The sequence below is a fragment of the Condylura cristata genome, unplaced genomic scaffold (assembly GCF_000260355.1).
Source record: "Condylura cristata isolate star-nosed mole 26May11 unplaced genomic scaffold, ConCri1.0 scaffold00020, whole genome shotgun sequence".
NCBI lineage: Eukaryota > Metazoa > Chordata > Mammalia > Eulipotyphla > Talpidae > Condylura > Condylura cristata.
Window position 1 is genome coordinate 3,216,604 of NW_004567121.1, and position 18,460 is coordinate 3,235,063.

General features: G+C 33.9%; 1 protein-coding gene across 1 annotated transcript in view; it reads right to left on the bottom strand.

Moving 5' to 3' along the window:
• TMEM131 (transmembrane protein 131) overlaps positions 1-18,460 on the bottom strand; it is a 128,510-nt gene that overhangs the window by 38,525 nt on the left and 71,525 nt on the right. The window contains exons 8-18 of the mRNA XM_004686145.2: positions 15,879-15,959; positions 13,802-13,952; positions 13,653-13,709; positions 12,752-12,813; positions 10,076-10,184; positions 6,028-6,136; positions 5,439-5,592; positions 5,178-5,348; positions 4,054-4,164; positions 3,654-3,788; positions 728-832 (exon numbers count right to left, since the gene is read on the bottom strand). Of these exons, the coding sequence (XP_004686202.1) occupies positions 728-832; positions 3,654-3,788; positions 4,054-4,164; positions 5,178-5,348; positions 5,439-5,592; positions 6,028-6,136; positions 10,076-10,184; positions 12,752-12,813; positions 13,653-13,709; positions 13,802-13,952; positions 15,879-15,959 (1,245 nt within the window). The remainder of the gene's footprint in view (positions 1-727; positions 833-3,653; positions 3,789-4,053; positions 4,165-5,177; positions 5,349-5,438; positions 5,593-6,027; positions 6,137-10,075; positions 10,185-12,751; positions 12,814-13,652; positions 13,710-13,801; positions 13,953-15,878; positions 15,960-18,460) is intronic.

Below are 18,460 nucleotides of genomic sequence, written 5' to 3' on the forward strand. Positions count from 1 at the left end.
GGTAAGTAGGAATTTCTTGCTTTTAATGTACTCCCAACAAACCATTTATTATTAAATGACTGTTTGTTCTGAATTAGTTTTCTTTCATGTAGGGGTACATGTGCTGAAAACAGGTAAAGGAACAAAGGCAGCAAAACTTGACTTGGAGATGCTCAACTTCCTATAGAATTTATAAATATTTTAAACTATTTAAATTATTTGATCCTGGCAGAAATGGTTGAATTTGAAATCTCATTGGATACAACACATCAAACCAGTCTTTAAAATGCTCAATGATTTTAATCTTGTCCACAGACTTTGATTTGACATTTTTGAGAACTTTAAGATTTTTCTTATTTCATATTCGTTTTCAGAAATTTTACAAAGGAGGACATTTATGACTGCACAAATCAAGTGATTAAATCACTTTAATCAAGAGATAGCCATATCAGGACTTTCAGTTAGGGTCTGTTCAGTGCTATAATCATTTGTAAGCAAGTTTCTTACAGAACAGTTCTCAATATGCCAACAGAATTTTTCAGAAGTTGTTTTTAGTTGGGAGGTTTGGGTTTTATCAGAAAACCATGAGCTAATTAACACCAACATTTTGCAAAAGCTCAGTTTCTAAGATATGAGACTAGTAGATTATAACTTAATGAGTAAATATTAACATTCAGTTTCCATAAAAACAAAAAAGAAGTGAATTAATCAGAAACCCCATTGCCATGAAATGCCCAACAGTCCTTACCTCATAGTCTGTTGTGATCTGAATGGCACCATCATGAATCCCTTCCAGTTTTTTTGCAGTAAGTTTGACTCTGAATACTGCAAAATAGCCTGAAGCTAAGATTACCTGTATGTAACAGATATCACATCACTCATTATTAGCCCTGCTAGCTGAAGTTTCCTTTGAGAAAAGCTATAATGATAAATGACTTATAAATCCTAACTCATACCAGTATGGCACTGAATTACAGTATCAGCTTACTTGAATGTGATATGGTATCAAATAAATTACCATCTCAAAATAATGTCCACCTCTGTATATTTTTTAATACTAACTCCAGGAACTACTGAGAGAAATGTTTTTCCCAGGAACAGACTCCAAGTTGCCATACTGAAGGAGATGGCCTTCATGATGTAGCACTTAAAAACCTGCAAGGTCAGAGGGGCTGAGGGCTGGAGTGGAGGAACACTGCCTTATACTGAGGGCACACTGTAGGGCACAGGTACATACAAAATAGGTTCCTATTTTAACTGTCATGGTAATCATTTCTTCAAAGCAACTAAGACTGGTTCTTATGAAAACACAAATATGAAAGAAGGAAGAGTTAAGTAACAAAAATTTGAAAGAAGAAAGGGATCTTATTTGTTTCCTCAAACTATTTATCTTTTTCACTTGCGAAATTTTCAGTAAACACGAAGATTCATTTTGTGAAGTTGCACTTGTTATTTTTAATCTAGAATTCAAATTTATCTAAAAATAACAAAGGTTGATATGCCAAACATACTCATGTAGTTCTTTTTAAAAGTGTTTTTGTGTGGTTGTGTGTGATTCTAACATTTTCACCATGACTCTAACTACCCAAATCTTAATATGAGTCTGAAGAGTACAAAGAGATGTTGACAATAGTGTTTCATAAAGAACAGGAAGCTAATTTATTTCATAGGTTTTTGGAAGAGTTGAAATATCACAAACTTAAAATAATTTGTGGAATTGTTATTTTGGAGTTAACAACTCACTGTTCACTATAACTTATTTTAAGTAAGGGTTTATAACAATGACCTCATTTTCCTGTCACTTAACATTTTACATGAAAACTAATTCCCAAACCTAATTCTCAATACATTTTATATTGTTAAGAGGACTTCTCAAGTTTAAATAGTACATGTTAACATATGCTAGAAACTGCTAGAAAATGATTCCTATATCTAAAACTATTAATGTTTCATCAGGAGATAGACACACACAGATACATGTATCTTCAACCATCTAAGCTGAACCACACACACACACATAAAATCTTACTCTAACTTCACTGTTGAAGGAATGATTTTATTATACTTTTCCAACATTTTATTTTTTTAAATATATTTATTACATCATCCTTCATTTTGTTACAACATATGACTTTTCTGCGAAATTCTCACCACGAATTCACCCTTGCGCCATCACCATAGTCCCTTGAGCTCCTTCCACTCCTGTCCTGATCCCTCTTCCTCTAATATTTTATTTGTACTAAAGAATTCTCAGCTATAGACACTATTATTATTTCTCGTGGACATAACCTGTTTTGTTTTAAAAGGGAGTTTTATTTCTGAATCAAGCTTGTAGTTATTAAATGTAAACTGTAGTTATTAAAATGTAAACATCCACAAATATACCATTATTCACAAATATCCAATTATGTAGTTTGAATGTAGTTTGAATAATTATAATTATTATACATTTAGTAGTTTCCCACTTTCTCATAACTTCTAAATTTTTACACACAATATTTACAATTTCTATTTGCTTCAATATTCAATCATAAAATTATGATTTACTCTATGCCAGTTTCTAGTTATTTGGAATTGTTAGTAATGATGTTGTAGATATTTTACTCTCAGTTTTGGTTCTTTAAATTACTTCATGGAAGAATGCCTAGCAGTGGTATATATTGTCAAACTGCTCTCAAAGAAACAAAAAACAAACAACAGTTTTGGAGGATCTTTCAGTGCAAACTGTTTACATCAATTTTTATAACCTATGACATCCAATGGAAACGTATTTGTCAACAACCTCTGTGTATAAGCACATTTGCTTTCTTTTATAAAACTGCTTTAAGTTCTTTCCTAACCTACAGATGGGATATGTTACACTCCTTATACAAGGTGATTCTACTAGTTCTTTTCTTACTAGTATAAACTCCAAGTTCCTTTTTCAGTAGTGGTGAGAACTTAGACTGATTTCTTTTCTTTTGTTTCATGCTCTTTTATGACCAAATGTACACATTTAGAGGACAGAGTAAAAGTACCACTGTAGATCCACACAGGAATCAAACAATGTTTTCTACCAATGTTCTCTCTCTTTTGTCCAGTAAATTCAATGATTCCAGTATTAGTCTAGTGCTTCGATGAATTTGTCCTATTTGTATTAGAAAAAGGTAATTTAAAATTTCGCTTATACTAGAACTTTTTAAAAAAAAGATTTATTTATTTATGCCTGGGGTACAGGCCAGAGGTATACCCTCTGGTGGAAGATTCACCAGAGACAAAGTGGGGAGCAGAACAGGCAGACTGACAAAATATACTGCTGAGGGGAGCAGCAGGTGGGTCAGAAGAGGTCTGCCACGCCATGTGGGTCAGCTCCCTCACGTGGGATTGAACTCGTGTTGCAGTGGCTTCTTAAAGCTTCATAATGCAGCGTTTTAACCCATTGTGCCACCAGAGGGAGCCATATACTAGCACTTTTAATGACAAAGGTAGACCTTAACTCCTCTAGGTTTCAAGCGTTCTTCTCAGAATAGCAGGGATTATAAGATTACCTATAAGGTACTATGACTATCAAGTAACCAACACTATTGTAAATTTCAAAAAATATTAATTGCAGTGTGTGACAAAGGAATGGTCTTTTATTTGGAATTCAGACATATATATCTGAATTTAAGGAAACAATAACAAAGCTTACTTACGGATGACTGATCTGATAAAGAGGATTTCTCCAACTCTGGAAGGCTTGAAATTATTGTAGTTCTATTTCCTCTTTCAGTAGCTACAAGTTCTATTGATAAACCATCTCCAATGATATGCCAACTTTTTATAGCCAACTAAAAAGGAGAAAGATATGAAAGTGATTATTGTAGCATTAGCATAAAATCCATTTATGTGATTTAAAATGAAACATTATTATTTATACTAAGTAACACTGAGTTTACCACAATGTGTGATTCAAAGGCATAGGATCACACCTCCTCAGATGAATGTTATCACTAAGACAACTTCAGCCCTATATTCCTTTTACCCCTCCCCATTTGAAAAACATATATATATATATCTATATCTATATACACATATATATGCATATATGTTTACCTCAATTGGATTGCTGTTTATAATTGCAAATAAAATATTGGTTGCTTCTGTAGCACTCAGTATGCCAAAATCAATGAAACGTTCCTCTATTTTGGGGGGTAGTACAAAATACTGGAAAGAAATAAAAGAACTAGGTTAAATGTAAAGTCAAACTTACAGAAAAAATGTTATCAGGAGAAACTACAAATACATACGAGGGTTTCTATGCTTTATGTAAATATATACATATACATATACAACATACAATTAAGAATTTTGTACAGTGAAAAAATTTTGAGTAGTCAGAAATGAAAATAGTTGAACTTTTATTTCTCCTCTGCAGGCAGAGAAAAGAAGCAGGAAACTCAAGTACCAGGGAAGGTGAAGTGGAGCCATAAAGGATTAGGTGGTCTTTGTTCTGGTTAAAAAGCATACATTCATGAAAGCAGCTAGAAATAAGTAGTCATTTAAGCAAAACAAATGAAAAAGGACAGGATAGTATGGAAGTTCCTGCAGCCCTAAAATTCTTAATGGTGTTGGCTTTTTTAAGAACTGCGTTTCTATATATTCTAACTTTTTAACCTTTCACTTATTACACTAAGGACTACTTTATTTGTATTTATTTTTTTTCTGGCTTATTTTCTGTATTAGAAAAAACATTATTCTTTCCTTTTGTGTTGTATTTAGATTCTGGTTTTAATTGCACGTCTTTACTACCTTGCTTTCTTCTTTTTTATCTGTCTTTTTTTCTCCTGTTGTCCTGACAATGGTGTTGATAGTCTCTTTGTAAGAAGAAAATGATCCTTCTTGTATTTTTTCCTATTCATTATTTTACTTCCATTAAATTTGTTTTCTGCTTTCCCACCACTATATCAGTTTAAAATGAAAATGAGCGACAACGTGCAAGAAATTAATGCAAGATGGCTCTAGAGTCAAATATACCACAAGGAATAGTGGCTGCTGGGAAAGTGAGAATCAGTTATCTTGAAAGTACTGATTAGGAAGGAAGCAAACCAATCTGTGGTGTGCAGATAAAAAGGCAAAGAGTAAGAGAGTGCAATATGGCTCCCTAATCACATCTGAAAACACAAGAGATGGGTAAGGCGTTTATATTTTAAGGTAGAGAGTTAAGTTTAGATACTTACATCTAAAAAACCTGTATATACTCGTACAGGTAAATGAAATTTAGAAGCATTGGTAATAAGTAAAATGTTGTTATCTATGTGCATGGATGATGTTGATGGCATAAAAAACAGGGTGAAAATGTATCCTGATTCATTTGGAAGAATTAAAACTGGCTTGCTGAAGTTGTGAACCTAGAAAATGACGGAGAGAAAAAAAGCAATGTCAGCATCATCTAGGTGGTATATTAGTAAAATTAAAAGTACAAGTATTTCCAGACATACTTTAAACATTGTTTTGGCTTCTTCTGGTAGCAACACATCATGAATGAGGATGGCAAAACTGAAAGTATTAGTAAGGTAAATTGGCCTTTCCACAGGATCAGCAGGACTGTCTCGGATGTGAAATAAAGTTGCCGCGTGATCAAATCCCAAATAGCTATGTGGAAAAAAATAAAATGAGTTAAAACGAGTCCTAACAAGCTGGATATTAAACTACTACTGGCTAAAGTATAACCAGAAAACAACCAACTACATATATTATTGCACACTTATTTAAAAAAGTTGAAATTCTATATGAGTGTTTACAAATTCATAAAGGAATGTAAATCATTTTGTTTCAAAAATCACAGATTTACTTTTTATTGGATTACTGATGATTAAAACTTCATTTAAGTTAAATTGTTATCACCTCATTTCCCTCTTCTAAGAAAGTGAAAATTAAACAAAATATAGATCTTTCACCTTTATAGTTGAGGTTGAAATTCACTGGAGTTTATGTGACTACAACTACCACTTTTGCTAAGGTCAGTTAGTGAGAAAACAACTTATTAGTAGTAAAAAGTTATACAATTTATTTTAAAGAGAAACTCACCCATCTAAAACTTCTGCTTGATATGGTATTTCAAGTTTAGAATAACTTTTTTCCTTTGCTTTAACAGTTATTTTTCCAGAGAACTGAGATGGTTTTTTTGCTTTTGATGCTGAAAGGAAGCATAAAAACAAAACAAAACCTCAACTCAGCTGTTAAAAAATAGGATAAAATAGTGTCTTTTGCAACAAAATGGGTGAATCTTGAGATGATCATGCTAAGTGAAATAAATCAGACAGTAAAAAGAATGTCACTCAAAGGTTTCACTCATTTATAGAATATAAATAACCAAACAAAATAAACTGGCAGAGCACAACAGAAATAATTCTTAAATTCTGTGAAAAATATACTAGTTTTCAGAGGGGCCCTGGGAAAGGGAAGCAAATGTAAGTGAAGGGAGAGACCAGGACAGTGGCACTGGAACTGTGCAGGAGGGTTTGAAGCATCACATATGGAAAAGTGAAGTTACAGCCCACAAATCATATAGTTATATAAACAAACCACAAATTGAAAAGTTTGGCTTTCAAACCATTATACAGAATACTTTTATAACATTTTAAATAATCATATTTTGTATATAGAAAAGGAAAATATTTTAAATTTTCCTATAATAGGATAAATATAAAGAATTACCAAATGAACACAGTGCAGAGGGAAAAAACACTATTTTTGCTACCTCTCTATGGACATAAGCTTTGGCATTAGTTACAGAAGGGTTTTACAACCTTGACACAGGGCAACATTCTAGGACAAATTCTTTGGGAGTGGGGGTGCTGTAAGCATTGTTGGATATTTAGCAGCATCCCAAACCTCTACTTGCTAGATATCAATAGCAACCTGGTCATGATAACCAAAAACATCTACACCATTGATGAAGCAGCTGGCTTACTGCTGCACTGAGAAAAGATAATAATTTTTGCTTTTATTTAAATATCAGTGAAGCAGCATGACGTAAGAAAAGTTAAAGAGTTGTGAGCTTTGAACTTTTTATATTAACCCAACCTAACTCCTGGTTAAGAGGAGACTTATCTCTTCCCTGCCATCATACTGTGTAGATGAAGTAAAACCTTTAAGTTTTATAGCAGTTTTAAATAATTCCACTTAAATTATAGAAATGATTCAGCTGGATCCAACCTAGGTACCCACTGGTTGTTCCTTTCAAAGAGAATAAATAAGTTATTTATATTTATCCCTTTTAAATGACATTGGGAACACTTCCACTAATGAGAAGAATTTACAAATGAGTGTCACAATGTGTTATTCAATTTTAGCACAATAGTATGGTATCTAATAGGTATAGTGATTTCAGATTTTTTAAAACTCCCATTAAGTCTCATTTCTTTCTGCTTGCTGTATAGTTATCTTTGGATGCTTTTAATGTTTCACTATTCTGATATGAGACTAATCACAAAGGTTAGAATTCAGGCATTTTTAAAAGGATTTTATTTATGCATACAAGAACTGGGGTGCAGGGGGGTGAGAGGACTCACCAGAGACAAAGTGAGGAACAGAACAGTCTAAATGACTGAAATACACTGCTGAGAGGAGCAGTGAGTGGTCTGCTGGGCCATGTGGGTCAACTCCCTGCCCAGGGATTGAACCCTTGCTGCAGTGGCTGTGGAAAGCTTCAAAGAGTGGTGCTTTAACCCCTTGTGCCACCAGGGAGCCCCAATTTAGGCATTTCTATGATACCGAGTTATAGTCAGTTAAGTGATGAAAATATCAAGAAATTCAGTTAAGAAAAGAATGATAAAAATAGTGACTAGATGAGAAAAATACTTGTTTGGTAACTGAACATTTTTTTCTGAAAAAACTAATAGGTAAAAAAAAAGCCATTTTGAGGTCATCTTTGATGCACAAGAGGACCAGACTAAAAGCTTAATCCCTCTTTGACTTCTGACCAGAGCAAGAACTGTAAAAGGCACTTCAATGCATTTCCCACACTCACAGGAAGATTTGTCTTCTCTTTCCAAAGAGCTGAGACAGATGGACAGTGCTTGATCCATGCCCATCCGAAGGGAGGATATTTAGGTTGTGTGAGGACAATACAAAGTGCAGAAAATAGGCACAGGAGTCCCAGTTTACAGGAAGAAACATGTCATCACTTGAACAAGTGCAGTGGGAGAAGGTACATGGCTGGCACAACTGTCCATATGGGCATTCACACCAGCAAGGTGTTTGCCACTAAACTAGAAATTGGATAAAGACGACAAAAATATCCTGAATACAAAGCCAAATCTCACAAAGCAGGAAAGAAAATGGGTGAATACAAGAAAGAAACTATTGAGATACAGGAATATTCTTTTTTTTTTTATATCATTCTTCATTTTGTGCATTTTTTATCATTATTGTTATATTTTTAAGTTTTTTACATCGTTCTTCATTTTGTACGGTTTTCATCTCAGTTGTAATCCCCATGGGCTTCCCATCACCAATTCACCTGTATGCCAACACCACAGCCCAGTGCACTCTTCCCACCCCAGTGGAACAAAGTATTCTTATATACAACTTTCATTAGAAATTGCTAAAATGGGAAAAAAATGAAACGAAACACACATTTCCTGATTGATTTTCACAGTAATCTCAATGGCAGTTTCTGTTGGGACGTAGGTAGTAGGGGAAATAGTGAGCAAAAAAGAGGAGGCATATTCCCATGATAATGAAAGCCCCTTTTAAGAAATGTAGTACTTGCTTTAAAAGTGCTTTCCCATTGCTACATTTAATTTTACATACATTTCTTTAAGAAGCACTTAAGGGTGACTTGGTGATGGGAGACCCACGGGGATTACAACTGAGATGAAAAAAAAAAAAAGTTCCAAATGATGTAAAAATAAACTATTTTATATACATATATATAAAAGAAGCACTTAAGAGTCTATGATCTAAGAAGAACTCACATTACTGACATTCACTTATCTCAAGATGGATACATTCTACTGGGTTGTCAGTATAGAAACAGGAGAAAAAGAGTGTCGGGTCACCATACAGCGCAACTGTTCTGAAAGCATACTCCTATTCCTTAATTTACTGTAAAGGTAGGGCCTAAATGCTCTCAGGGGTCAGCAATTGCTACTGGTCACTCTTTCCCAGCAGGAGAGAAAGTACCTGTTGAGATTGATACAGTTACTGGTGGCTGTGAATCTGGTGTCTTAATGACACAAAAGACAATTTCTCATTGGTTTGGAAACAATCATGGCATTGATACTTTCTAGAACACAGATTATTTCTTGACTGCTGTATCAAGAAAGTTATGCCACATACTTGATCTTGATTTCTTTGGGAGCTTTCTGAGCTCATGGGATGACTACTGAAGCTGACACTACCTGCATGGGTAGGTGTGAATCCTGAGCTAAGGTGGTTCATATAATGAAACCAACATTTAAGTTTCAGGGCTCCTCACTATAAGAAAACCCCCACTAGGAATTTCAGTTGTCATTCAGTTTAATTTCATATAGTTAAGCATCCAGTGTAGTACTACCTTAAAAATGTAGTGTAGTGATAACAAACTCAATAAATATTCCAGCAAAGTGGGCAAAATTAAACAAAAACATGTTCTTAAAACATACTGAAGTCTAGCTTAACCTTTCAAATGTCATAATACACAAGAACACATGCTTGAAATAATAGTTATTTGACGATTCTATCATAAAGGCTATTAGCTTAGGTAGGACTGCCTGCCTTGCTTATGAAAACTATATGAAAATGTTACAGAGAATTCTTCAGAACTGCTCTCAAGTAAAAATGTTTTTGAGATTCAAATACATGATCACTCAATTACAGAACTACTTAATTAAAGCAATGAATAATAAGTATATGGGGAAAGTTAGCCCAAGTTACAAAAATTTAATTATCATCCTAACATATTTAGTAACACTAATTTAGGCTTAGGAAGTTATGTTTTCTTTCATGATACAGTCAAGTCAGAGGCTATGACGTTTTACAAGAAAAGACAACCTAAGTAGTAATATAAAGTCAGGTTATAAAATTGTTTGGATCGTTACATTTGTATGTCAATGAAAATGTCTTCCAGTTAAAAGTCACTGTTACTTACCATCAAAACTAATACTTGCAACCTTGGTATATTTACTTTCTGAAGCTTTTAATGTTATTGGTTTGAAGTGTACTGTTACAGCATCATTTTGTGGTGTGGGTCGAACACTCTGCAAAGAGAAAAACATAAATAAGGCATTATTTTAGTCTAGTGGTTCAGTTACCTTAAACTGGAAAGTATGCTGAAGAAGCAAAGCAGAATCAAAATTTGAAGTTTGATTTAACTTGTGAATGTAGGCCAAACTGAAATTTTCAAATTAATTTATATTAGGACATCTTTATAAAATAGTGAGGGGGGGAAATGTATGGTAGAGAAGTGAGCATAAAAAGCTAATGACACAAATGAACAATGATGTAAAATATAAATAAATTATACATTTAAAATAAGATATATTAGATATAAAGTTAAAATGATAAATGCACAAGGAGATATAAAGATTTATGACAGGTTCTCTCTTAAAGAAAACCACAATACTAAATGTGACATTTTGACTCTATGAAGATGAAGAATGAACGTGAATTTGGGAGCTATACCCCTTTGGTAAGGTAGTTTTGTAGATCCTGTTTCTACAAATCTTCTCTAGGGCATGTGAGTAAGACACTGCTGTGTCAGTAGTCATCCCTAGTGATGGGATTGAGCAGGGAGGAGACTGCAGGGATGTGTAACTTGGGATAAGTCTGAACAGTTTAAATTTAAAAAATATCTTTCTATTCAAATAAATAAATAAGTGAAAAACAGCAACAACAAGCCAGTGAAAGCTTATACTTTCATAGCAGGCTTAAAAATATGTATCTTTAAGATAAAGGTACTTTTCCTCATTCATGTAAAGCATATTTTACTGGAAGGGACTTTATAGATACCAACTTCCTTCCTTCAACAGATGAAGAGAAATTTGTAACACTAAGTGATGTTTCAATAGCTAGGTATCAAGAGGTAGAAGTGGAAACCACATGTCTTGACTTGGTCTAAAACTGGCATCATATTTAGTCCAAGCATGTATTTGTACAAAACTATCAAAAATCTGCTTTTACAATTCAATTTGACCTCCAAACCTGGGATTTCTGTTGTGTTCTCAAGGACTTTACAAACCTGTCATCAAAGCCTGATGTTCATTATTTCCAGGAATATGAATTCTATAACACCTCAATTCTATGACACTCATCAGGCGCACCTGCTACACAGGCACAGGCAGATCTCTAGCTATTACCAAAACTCTTTCCCCAGCTCCTTTCCCAACCTTGCAGCTCATTTATAAAGGCAGAAAATGATAAAACCACCAAAGGGTAGTCCCTTGAAGGCACAAGAAGCACCAGAGGAGTGTGAAGAAAAAAGTTCTTGTTTGCACTGTGTCTGCAATCCCAGGGAACAAAGTTGGTTATATATGTAGTAATTACAGAGACATTGCTCTTTTTTTTTTTTTTTTAAAGATTTATTTGTTCATATAGAACTGGGGTACAGGCCAGAGGCTCATGGGTGGCGAGAGGCTTCCCCAGAGGCAGACTGGGGAGCAGAACAGGCAGATCTATGAAGTACACTGCTGAGGGGAGCAGCGGGCGGGTCAGGAGAGGTCTGCCACGCCATGTGGTCTCTCCTCCGGGGCAGGCGGGAATCGAACTCATGCGGAAGTGGCTTTAGCTTCTCAGTGCTGTGCTTTAACCTGCTGCGCCACCAGGGAGGGCCCAGAGACATTGCTTTTTACTACCAGTGGGCAGAACATTCTCCCACTGCTATCAGAACACTGATGGGACAATGATCTTAGTAATAAGTTAACTCACTGCATATAAATGTGGTTATCTGGGATGGTTTCTCTTGCTTCCTCATTTGGTGTTTGTATACTGTCCTCACTTTGGTCTCTACTCCACCAGTTGGTAACACTCTGGGTTTGGCTATACATGGACAAAGGACCCACAAGTCCAAGTCCATCTGATCTACTTCCTATTTTCAGAGTTCCCTGAATTGAGGTTTCTGGCATCAGGACTGGTTATAATAAAAATATAATGTTTTTCTTTTCCAATATTCTGTATGTATGTAGCTTGGAAACCTTCCTGGAGAGGTTGCAGGCCAAAAGAAAATTTTTATTTATTTTTGCTGGATACCTAGTAGCATCCTAATTCCACTATTAGACATGAAAATCTCGATCTGTGTGAGTGAGAGGAAGAGAGAGCCTTTTTAAATAGTATGGTTAAATAGTATAGAAACTACAATAGCAGTCAGTTAAGGGTTATTTGTAAAAATTTTAAAAGCATCTACCATTACTTCATATATTTGCTTCACTGTTTCTTTTCCCAAAATTCACTTGAATCTTTTCTTCTTCTTTGACTAACCCATACCTTAAGTCTAATAACCAAATCTCATGGATTCTTTATAACCTGTTTATCTTTGTACATGAACACAGTTCCTAAGATTTATCAGAATCTACCTACTTCTTACATAATTCTAACTAGGAGCACCATTAACTTTGGTTCAAACTTGGTTTGGAGAAGATTATCTACTTTCTTTCTCATCCTTAAAATCTGGTGGTTAGAGGCAGAACTGTTTCTCATATCACAGTTAGAACTAAAGTGTCACCAGGTCACAAGATAGAATTCCTTTAGAGCAAGAGTTTATTTCTTTTAACTTTGTTGTAAGTTGAAAATCAAAGAACATATAAATTAGGAAAATATAAGAAAAACTTACAGTTATTGGGACATCTTTTGTTCCTGAATTTAATAAATGAAGATTTAAAACTTTTGGTAGATCTGTTAAAATTAAGAAAAGAAATTTCTTAAAAGGTGTGCTTTATAAAGCAAGTTGAATCTTTTATCTTACTAAGTATCAGATTGACTCGCCTTCAAATGTGAAAGAGTGACAATCACATTAGTAAAAAGAAGAAGATAGGAATCACCTTACTCAAAGGGAACTTATGTATTATAAAAACTGCACTTTTCCTAAACAACCAGATCAAAACAAAGGAAAGTATAATTCTTAAGTGAAATTAGATATTATTACTAACATTTTAGTTTTTTGATAAAGCTTAATAAAAATAATTAATGTGCAATATAAGATTTCCACATTTAAACCAAACCTAGTTTTCAAAAATGGGTCTTTAATTTTAAATAACCAAATTTTAAATGTATATGGCCCAAAGAAACCCCAAATTTACAAGTACTCCCACTTTCTTCTTAATAAATCCCTTACTTATTTCAATTTTGAATTTTAATTTTTTACCTGGGACAAATTTTTAACATTTTGTCATTATAGTGCATTTGAATAATATGTACCAAAACAAAAATCGAGAAGTAAATCTTTTATTTCCTTTATTTTACTATTAAAAAAAACAATTTCTACATAGGTAAGGAATGGATTAAAAAACCCAGGACTCTCATCAGTCTCAATTTTCCATTTAGAAAATTTTACATAAATAACCCCATGATTTTGCTTTCCCCAAAGTAGGTTTCTTCAAGATCAAGTAACCTACTGAGAAATAACTTCCAAAGCCAATTACAAAGAAATCAGTTAGTCAGCATTGAATATGGAGATTATTTTTTAAGACCAATAAGAATGCTGTTCTTTTTTCTTTTTTTTTTTTTTTTTTTACCTTGTGTTCGTAGTGTACCAAAATCTAACATTTCCGTGGAGGAATAAATTCCAGGAGCTTGGGAAAAAGAAAAGTAAACAATTATATTTTATTTCTCCAGAGTGGAATGTATTAAAAACAAGCTTCAGTTCTTTCAATTTTCTACTAACCTGTTGTAACTTCAACTTCAACAGGGAGAATGATAAACTCTGTACTGTCTGAAGCATTTGTCTTTATCCTTATGAAGGCTGTGTGGTTATCTGCTTCTCTAGATGAAAAACTGGCTCTCATCACTCCCTTAGTTTCATAAGGAGGAATTTCCTGATAAGTTAAAAGAACATAATGCAATGTTGTAAACCCACCCTACTTCACTAAATAAGATAACTTACATTGACAAATGAATTATTATTTTATATACCTATACAAATAAAATACAGTGCCAATTAATTATATCCCACTGATTGTAATACATACTCCAGTTCTGGTGGATTTAAAGTTTAAAAATATTTGCATGTTAGAATTGATAAAACATGGCATATAAAATTGGGCAAAATGAAATAAAAGTATCTGAAAACATGCTGTCAGTTGCAAAATTATCGTTAATCTATATTATTAGTTATTCTTTAATGTACCACGGGTGCTTGGGTATATAATTCAGTCCTGAATTTTTGTCCCACAGACTTTTCTTTTTTTAAAGATTTATTTATTTATTTATTAAAAAGATTTATTTATTTATGCATACAGAACTGGGGTACAGGCCAGAGGTGCGGAGGGTGAGAGGATTCACCAGAGACAGAGTGGGGAGCAGAACAGGCAGATCTATGAAGTACACTGCTGAGGGGAGCAGCGGGCGGGCCAGGAGAGGTCTGCCGCGCCATGTGGTCACCTCTGAGGCAGGCGGAAATTGAACTCATGTGGAAGTGGCTTTAGCTTCTTAGTGCTGTGCTTTAACCCGCTGCGCCACCAGCAAGGGCCAAGACTTATTTATTTAATCATTCAGAACTGGGGTACAGGCCAGAGGTGCAGGGGTGATGAGAGGATTCACCAGAGACTGAGTGGGGAGCAGAATGGGCAGATAGACAAGTACACTGCTGAGGAAAGGGGCGGGGGGCAGGAGAGGTCTGCCAAGCCATGTGGATCACCTCCGGGGCTGGAATCGAACTCGCACTGAAGTGGCTATGCCTAGCTTGCAGTGCTGCATCCTAACCTATTGTGCCACCAGAGAGAGCCTCCCACAACTTTTCAAACTATTTTTTGTGAAAGGATTTAAATGGACTATCCATTGCACATTACTATCTGCTAGTGTGTTTCTCTATTTTTGGATTTAACCAAATGACTGATAAATTTGTTTTTCAATATTCAAGCCAACATCCTAAAAATGTTTAATGTCTCACGTCTGGCTAAGGCTGGTCAGAAGACAGAATCAAGGGAATACGTATGTTTAATAGAGCACTTAATAGAGAAACTCAACTTTAGATCTTATTCATAATGTTAAAGTCATTGTGTCTTTAATTATGGATGAGCAGCAATTTGAGTGGTCCTGGTACAAGAACTGTATTTACATACCTTACCCCTCTTTGATTAAAGTGTGGTAGATAACATTTACTAAAAAACAACATAAAACTCCCTTATAGCAGGAACTTTTGCAAGTATGGGAGTTGCTACATATTCATTAATCTGGTTAGTATGTACCAAGAAAAAATGGTTTTCTAAGCAATGGCACAAATTACTGGTAAACATTAAGCAATATTGAATATGGATACAGATCACCTAAGAATTAAAAATTTTTAACGTCACTACAAGAGTTTTAATATGTTCCCTCTGCAATGCCATGACTTTTGACAAGTGTGAATACTTAATTCTCTTCCTTGAGAAATATAATGGATCTTTCCTGTAGGATTAAAAAAAAAATCTTGCGTAAAGTACATTACAAATGACTATATTCAGAGATAACTTCATCAATATAATTCTAAGTAAAAAGAGTTGAAATCTCTTCCTTTCCACACAGAGGGCTAAAGTTCCCACCAATTTTGCTCACTGCTCTTCCCAAAATAACTATTTATACTTTTGTCTCAATTTCTCATCCAGTTTTCAAAAGTATTTGATATAAATATAACATGAAGAGGGTAATTATGGAAAAGTCAACTGTATTTCTTCAGATGATAAGGAATTTAATGTTTTCTGGAGTATTTAAGAAAAGAACTGGCTCATGTAAGCACACATAGAGAAAAAAGATGTTGCACTCACCCACAGCTTTCTAGTACCTCCTTGCTGGCCTGTTGGAAGTTCTAAGTGAAGATCTCCTCCACTAGAGTACATTTCTACAACCTATAACAAAGAGTAGAGGAATGGTTTCAAAATCATATTCTCAATGCAAGAGTAACGTGTTATATAGAAACAAGTTTGATACCCTAACTGGGTATCAGAAAAATTTTACAATACTTGGCAGGTATTAATGTAGGATATGTATCATATCATATCATCAGGATCAGTGCTCGTTGTGCAAAGAATGATGATATTTTTAAATTTAAACAAGATAACTTTGAAATATTAAATTTAGACTTAATACATTTGTTTCACAGATGGGACACTATTTTGGTTTTTTTCAAAGGCAACAGTTTATGGAAATTATCAAATTTTAGAAATGAAAATTATAGTAACACAAGTGAGTCTTTATATCAAACAATACTTAATAATGTATAAAAATAACTGGTTTCTATTGGTGGCAAGATATTAGGTACTATTAATACCACTGCAGCTTGCAACTAGACTCATGGTATTTTTTGATTTAATATTTACTCTAATTTAGAGATTTTTAATATTTTGATTTATTTGTCTTTGTTTTAGTGAAGTAATGTGGTATTGGTAACATTGGTTTACAACACTATCTTTTGGGTTGTAATTTAGGGTACTAAGTTGACACCTCTTCAGCTGTGTGTCACCACATCACACCCACTGTGGTAAAACATTGATAATTCTCTAACACAGACCATAAGGCCCCTCCCCTCTTTGTTCCCATCCTTCCAGCAGCTTCAATTCTGCAGTTATATTTCTAGGGTTTATTTTGATTTAGCTCTGTCCGTTCCTTTGTTTTGTTTCTCTAGATCCTACATCTGAGTGAAGTCATCCAATGTTTGTCATTTTCCTTTTGACAGTTCACTTAGCATAATACTCTCTATTTCCATCCATTTTCATGCCTTTGCGAGCCATCTGCTCCTCTCTCCTCCCATCCCTAGATAATCACTGAGATGCTCTCACCCACTCTGTATTGGTTTGTATTTTCTAGATTTTACATAAATGTAATTAGGGTACTCTTATATCCCATTTAACCACTGTAATTACTTGGAGGCCTGCCATATTTTTATATGTATTAATAGTTCATCTCCTTTAGAGTTCATGGAAATGCCATTAATTTTTGATCCACTCATCTACTGACAGACATTTGGTTGTTTTCAGTTTTGGGTCATTATAGATAAACAATTGCATTATTAAGGGCTTTGAGTAGTTATCTGCTTTCTTTTCTCTTGGATAAATTCTTAAACATCAAATAAGTCATTTGGCTAGAGGCTCTCCTTTAACACTGGCAACTCTATCTCTTAAAAAGAAAGAATGTACTTAATTAAAGACAAATTTGGTGTGAAATAAGAGAATGGGTGGAAAACTTCCACCTGTTTTATCAGATACGTCCCCAGGAGTACATAAACAAAGGACAAAGCAAGAAAAACAGCACTATTTTAGTACAGTTTAAAGGTTTTTGCTTTTTGTCTACATTGCTGTTAAACTAATGCATTTACTAATGCATTTTTTCTCTGAGTATTTATTTACCTTCTCATTTATTACAGTGTTCACCTATAATATCAATTATATTAATACTGACAGCACCTTAAGTGATGGGATAACTGTAGAACTTTTTTCTGAAAAAACAGAAAATATCACATATTATTTAATTTAATCTTACAAGGTATCAAGGGCAACATAACAATGTTTGGAAACAAGTTTAAAAGGTAGAATACTGATAATGGGGAAAGGAATTAGGAAATCAGGACAGAAAAGGTCTAAATTAAAAAAATCAAAGGAAAGATTACATTAAAACCACGAAAGAAACACACTTCTGCATTTTAGTCCTGGATTATCTATTCCAATTTACTAAATTTTAAAGGAAGTCAAGATAAATATAAAATAAATTTTATGTAAAGAATTTCCCAAGAGGAGTTCAAATTGACATACTATATCCTATATATTTAAAATGCTTGATTTGAGGAATTCAGACATAAGCATGATGTGCTTAACAGCCACATGTCACTGCACTGGACAGAGCAGATGCAGAACTTTTTCATTATCATAGAAAGACCTATTAGACAGTGCCAGATTAAAAGCCAGGGAGTTCAAGGATATTCTTGCTTCACATGTTTGAATGACTTTTTGAAATTTTTTTTAATGGAACATATTTGTGTATTTGTGTTGCATAGTGAACTAATTTTATGCAATTTTTTAATGATATTTTCTTAAGTTAAAAAACAAGACAAATAGTATAATATAACATATTAAAACTATTAATTTAGGAGTGCCTTACAAATAATCTATATTGGTTCTAAGAGGGCAACTTTGGTTTTTCATTTGCTCTTCAGTGTGTTAATAAAAATCTACCATGGTAAGAATTTGCAAATTAAAATGTTATAAATAGAAAAAAAATTGATCCACGCAAACACACAAAACATAACCAATTCAAAGACATAACCATTCCAAGATAATAAATAGCTTCATGACTCCAAAGGCAGAAGAGAAAAAAGGCAGTGATTGGAAGGCTACTAAGATAATTTTCAATTAAC